Genomic DNA, 5,972 nt, shown 5'->3' with positions numbered 1-5,972 from the left:
GAAAAAAAAATAGGAAGTTTAAGCAGACATGCCCGGACGTGTCCACATGTGTTTAAGGGGTCAAATTTGTTCAGTCCAGCAGTAGATGGGATGGCGCTGGGTGACATTTTTTTATATATCCCTACAATGTCCAGACTGTTTCCCCGGATAACTGGAGACAGAAGGGGGATGCATTTAGAGATATTGTAGCCACTCCACATCCAGCATTGCGGTACACGACCATGACAAAACACCTAGCTGTTTCCTACCTCCACAGGAAATTCACGTGAAATGGTTCAACCTCCTTTCACAGGAAATTCACGTGAAATAGTTCAATCTCGCAGAAAAGGGTTTCGTTCTTCACGGGTTTAACGATGCGTACGTGATAGAGTCAAGCGAGGCAAGTAAGAGCACTAGGCCTACATCAGCACCCAGCTTCAGAAACCTGACATCTGTGAACCTCCACGGTTGAATCAAGAAAAACTGGTAACAGAGTACATTTCAGAGGCCAGCCGAGCAAACGTAATAGGGCAACAGATTTCACAAATGCATTTTCGTGGTGATGGCCGTCACCAGAATAATCAATATTTTCAGGAAACTAGTAGACGAATCTTTGGCTACAGTTCGCAGTTGCGAATGTCTGCTTTTGCAGACTTTGACAGCAGACCATCATTTCCCGCCAGCTAACGTCCTTCTTTCAGCATCATGTTCTTCTCTAGTATGAACTTTCCTTCTTTGTACTTCTGGTCTTCGTTGTAGGCTTTCGCCTGCATATTGTACAATGAGTAGGGAAGTCGTCAGAACAATCAAGGTTCGGAGAACAACCCAACGTCAACAAAGAAAGGTTGCATGACCTTTTTGAACCCAGGGATTTCACAGGAAACAGTTGATGCCGATAATATTCAAGGGCTCATTCCGTTTGGAGGAAACCGAAACGTGCGGAACTAGGAGAGTACAGGAATTTGATAAGGATGACACTTGTCATCCTAAGAGCATCTCCACCGCTGCCCTATTTTAGGGCATTTGGGGCAAACAACGCAGCTCCAACAGCTGCCCTTGTTATAAATTTTGCAAGAGTTTTTAGAGCAGCCCAATAAGGCAGCACCAGCTGCAAATATACGGCAGTCACGCGGCTGCGCAACCAAAAACTGAGCCGCACGCAGCCCAACTGCCACCTCAGGAACCTTCCCCGCAGCCTCCCACATCCCTTTTCCCTCTGCGCCGCCGCCGCCCCACCGAATCCAGCCACCACAGCCATCCCACACCACCCTGCTGCCTGAAACCGCTGTACCCCTGCCCCCCCCCCCCCTTCAATGGGCCGCCACTACGAGGCCGCCGCCGAAACGCGCGCCAAAGAGCACATGTTCGGCTGCGGCAGTCCGGCCGCTACGGCACCGAGCTACAGTGCGACAGCCAGCGCCATTGACTCGGCAAGTTCGAGTGGCGGAGCTCGCCACGCGCACGCTCAACATCGCCTGTTGGAGGCTTGGCCAGCCGCTTCACGAGCTTAACTTCCGGGTAATCGAATCTCGGGAGGCGGCAGAGTTCATCAGTCTGACGGTGAATATTGTATCCCGCAAGGAGAAGAGAGTCACCCGCATCGTCCTGGAGCAGCAGGACACCGGGGAGAGCAATGAGGCGGCGATGGCAAGGTTCACCGTGGAAAATCCGCACCTCGTACAGGCGGAGGCGGAGTGGTTTTGAAAGAGGGACAATGAGCGCAAGAAGGCAGAGCGCAAGGAGGACGAGGCTAGCCCCTCCAGTGTGATCAAGCTCGGGTCTGATGACGAGAGTGAGGAGTTCAATACCTCTAAGGAGGAGACCATGGTGTTTTGGAACGCCATCAGACTCACAGCCTGACGATGATGACGAGTAGTATGTGCATAGTGTATCCGTAGGAGTACTATGTGTTTGAATGTTTGGATGTTAGGATGTTTACGTTGCATGTTTAAAACTTCGAATGTTTGGGAGTTTGTATTTGAAGTATGCAATGTGATCAAGTGGTTTGGATGTTTGTGTGGATGAGTCCCTATTTTTGGGCAGCTGTTGGAGATGGACATTCTTTTTGTGCCCCAAAAATCACCTCTTGGTGCCCCAAATTTTACTCCAAACACTTTTTGGTGCCCTATTTTAGGTCTGCTGTTGGAGATGCTCTAAGGATTTGTCTTGTCTCGTTCCTACGCAAAAAATGAGCTTTGAGTGGACGTGTAGTTTCCTCCAAAAACACTGGAAATGAGTAGTATCCCGAAGGAATTTCATTATGCGTTTCCTAAACCGAATGCATCTATAAGAAATTTTCCTCTAGAATCCTTGGTCCTATGTTTTTCCTACGAAAATCCTCCAAACCAAATGAGGCCTAAGAGGGAAGGGAAAACTGTGCTCCGAACAAGACCTAAGAGATATGTGAAGGTATTCGTTTGTTCCTGCTCTCATTTTATGCCAATTGCACCGAAAGTTCAAACATCCATGACCAGGCTTGCTCCGGCATACATGTCAATGGCAGGCTCAAGGGAAAAGACAACCCATCCCTGGAGCCTGGAGGAACCTTTGTATTAGTATAACCGCAGCCAAACGATAACAAGATCCTGCTAAGCTAATGCTTCATGATTCCAGGGAAAATGCAGTCAAACTAGGACATCAAACATGACTTAAGTGACACGCTATGAATACCAGGTGGATGTGCTTCTATCAAGAAAAAATATAGTTCAATAAACATGACAAAAAATCAGGAGAAAAGTAAAAAAAAATCCATAAGAACCTAGATGAACTGAGAGCGACAGAATTTTACTTTCTGGCCTTCAACGAGCAAGGCGTGGATTCAACATTTATGTCTTAACTACAACATTGTTATGAACTTGCTATACAACAAAATAAGGCATCGATATATAAAAATATACTCGACAAAATAGAAAGGCCTATAATTAGTTGCCCATAAACAAGTCTACAAGTCTACGGATCCCTCAAAAATGTCAGCAGATAAAATATGTGGATGTGTCATTTAGGTTTCAGAATAATTTCACCAAATGTGGCCTTCTCTGTCAACTACGCAGCCTATACCATGTACTCAATAGCCAAGAGAATTCGTACCTAAGAGCATGGTTAATAGTAGAGCCAGCTGCTGGTTATATGATCTTGCCATGTCATCTATAGTCAGCCTTATAGCCGGCAAGTACAATAGATGCATATAAATTTGTACTACTTTGTTGATACATGGTCCACCTCCCTCTCTCACAAAGTGTCCAGGAGCACGTGCTACAGCCGGCTGTTAGTGAGTAGCACGCCTCTCTTCTCTCTCCTCTTCTCTCTCCGCCAACTCATCAAAAATATAATATTTAAAGTCTTACAGTCCGCCTATGTCATCCTATTGTACTTGCTCTAAGGCACCAAGAAGAGCTAACCAGCTAAGAATATGCATTATGTCTGTTTTAGTTGCTTCATTCCAATTAGCAATTCAGTTGATTAGCTACCTACTGTTAGGCTTCGATGTGATCAGCCTCTCCATATATAAACGGACTTGCCAGTGGGGAACAGGATCAACGCATCAACAGAAATCACAGTGAATCACCCAAATCTCTAATCTATCCTATCACTAGCAGCCATGTAGTACATGGCTATCTTCCTGGTAGTAGTTTCCCCAGTAAGAACCCTAGTTTCAAATTACAAACATCACTATGACAGGATAGCGCTAGAATGCTTATCCTCTTAGATGAATTAATTTCAACAGTATGACGAACTCACATGCTTTAACTAATCTATGAGCAGTCTTAAATGAATTTTTCATTAACTAAAATGTAAACTGAAACTTACATATTTCCAGCCAAGGAGTCGTTGGCAGCAGCTACAGTAGATATCGTTCACTGTATGCAATCCAGTCAAGAGATGGCGATCCTCATTGGGACCAAGGCTCACATTCACCCTGGATGTCACATTCAGCCCAGATTAACATGTCAACAATAATTAGCAAAAGCTTGGTAGTTCAGATGTTCAATGGTCAATTACTAGTTCATGTAATGTTAATAACCATACTTTTCTATTTGACATCTATGATTCCTAGATAATATGGAACTGTTGCCTCATTACATAATTTATTGAAAGTAACTCAATATTTGGGCCAATGAAGAAAGTCAAGGATACTTCATTAGCAGGTCTACTGAATTCACAAAATGTGAGCTCTCCGTGAAGTTAACTTTTGATAGTTGGTCAGCAACATAAAGATGAAAATGGGCTAAGAAGCAATTCATATTCAGAAACAACTGGTCCTGATCAAGCTCTCTCACTTCATAGATTGAGTTGCATATCTCCATTGGTAGTAAAGCATGATCTTGTAAATCAAGTGACATCAACTGTGCAATTTAGGCTACTTAGCCTCCAAATTTTAACTCTCTAGCCTAAGATCGACATAGCTCACCAGGTTGACCATAAGGTCTGTAACAATACATACAATTTTGCCCGGGTTGATTACCAAACTCATTTATTACCTTTCGAGATAGGGTGCCAGAACTCGTTTGATTCATATTCATCATGATTCAGAGGATTCAATGCTGCTCAAATCAAACATAACCATATCGGATCCATCATCACATTCTTGCACTCATAATTAGTACTAATAACAATCATAATTTTTCACCCAAAATCACAAGCAAAACCCCAAGGAAACAACATTACTAGTACAAAACAATAATCTTGCAACTATGCCGAACTTAAATCAGTGTTGTTACCAGCAATGCATATAACTTGGCACGCCACGACTTAACTACTGCTATCTCGTAATGCCAGCAACTGAAAAGCATTTCTAGAACAGCGGCATTGCAATGATCGCACGATCCACGCGCGGAAAACAGCAAAACAGAAGAAGGTGAAGAGAGAGAGATGGCTCAGCTCACACGCTATCAAAGAGGTAGGCGCGGCCGTGGCGGCCACGGAACTCCTTGGACACGATGTCGTCAGGCGACGCCGAGTCAACCCTGCAGAACTTGCACTTGAACACCTTGGGCCCCGGGAGGTACTCCAGGAACAGCATCCCCATCCCTCCCTACCCCCGCCCGCCCAGAGAGCAATTCAGCAGAAGCGGCAGCCGCAGAAGATTCCCTCCCCCCGACCAAATCAGCAATCGAGCTGCGGGAGGCGGAGAGGCCGCTAAACCTTATCAAATTCCGAATCGGGAGAATGGGAGGTCGGGGAGTCGGCTGCCGGGCCCGATCGCCATGGACGGTGGAGGGATCGGCGGCGCGGCAGCGGAATCCGGCGGTGGATTTGGCTGGGGGGCAGTGGGGGTTGGGAAAGCGGAGGCGACGAGGAACAAATGGGAGGCCACTTGCTTGTCCTTGCGCGTTTGCTTCTGTTTTCTGGTAGCTTCGCACGTTTGTTGTTGGGGGCGATGGCCTGGTTTTGTGGTTCGTGGCCTCGGCCTCCGCTTCCGTTGGGCGTACGTCGCTTTGCCGTTGCGTCGAGCGTCGGGCAAAGTTACGGGAATGGACAAGGCGACGTGCGAACGAGCCGATCCGAGGCTCTGTTTGGATCCATGATGGTGGGTTAGATTTAGTTTGGGTTAGTTTAGACTCAATTAACTTAAAAAGATTCAAACAGGAGGGTTAGTTTGGATTAGATGCATCTAACCCATCCAAAAAAACTAACCCATCCAAGAGGTGCTTATTTGGGTTGGTTTTTCTTGGGACCACTAAAAAACACTTTTTTTCTCTCGCTCTTCCTGCAGCAGATCCCTCCCCACTTCCTCGAAGCTTCTCGTCCTCTCCCTCCCTCCCTCTCGCACCGTCCATGAAGGTGCCTCGCCTTATCCGCGCTTCATCTAACCCTGCCATCCAAACACCACTTTACTTAGAGTTAGTTCAGGGTTAGTTCAGGATTAGAATCTAACTCTAACATTTAACTGAGTTTAGAGTATCCAAACAGGGCCCGAGTCGTGGCACAGGCATGGCTTGTCGATGATGCGCGTTGTGTTATCCGAAGCTTTTCGCCATTTTGCGAGCGCTAGA

The 5,972-nt window shown here is 46.2% G+C and overlaps 1 protein-coding gene across 1 annotated transcript; it reads right to left on the bottom strand.

The window, feature by feature from the left end:
• Window positions 1-430: 430 nt before the first annotated feature.
• On the bottom strand, window positions 431-5,355 carry LOC123044415 (putative yippee-like protein Os10g0369500). Its single transcript, XM_044467147.1, has 3 exons — window positions 4,863-5,355; window positions 3,787-3,895; window positions 431-746 (listed from the first exon to the last, which is right to left on the bottom strand). The coding sequence occupies exons 1-3, from the start codon at window positions 5,003-5,005 to the stop codon at window positions 663-665; spliced, it is 336 nt and encodes a 111-aa protein (XP_044323082.1). The 5' UTR covers window positions 5,006-5,355; the 3' UTR covers window positions 431-662.
• Between the last annotated feature and the right edge of the window lie 617 nt (window positions 5,356-5,972).

The sequence above is a fragment of the Triticum aestivum genome, chromosome 2B (genome assembly GCF_018294505.1).
Source record: "Triticum aestivum cultivar Chinese Spring chromosome 2B, IWGSC CS RefSeq v2.1, whole genome shotgun sequence".
In the NCBI taxonomy this organism is placed as follows: Eukaryota; Viridiplantae; Streptophyta; class Magnoliopsida; order Poales; family Poaceae; genus Triticum; species Triticum aestivum.
This window is presented reverse-complemented; position numbering and strand designations above follow the sequence as displayed.

Bases quoted from the DNA above. Each gene is read 5' to 3' on its own strand.
- LOC123044415 (XM_044467147.1), bottom strand. From the start codon at position 5,005: ATGGGGATGCTGTTCCTGGAGTACCTCCCGGGGCCCAAGGTGTTCAAG. The intron at 3,896-4,862 runs GTGAGCTGAGCC...TGTGACATCCAG, and splicing joins GCCTACCTCTTTGATAGCGT to GGTGAATGTGAGCCTTGGTC. The intron at 747-3,786 runs GTAAGTTTCAGT...TACAATATGCAG, and splicing joins GACTCCTTGGCTGGAAATAT to GCGAAAGCCTACAACGAAGA.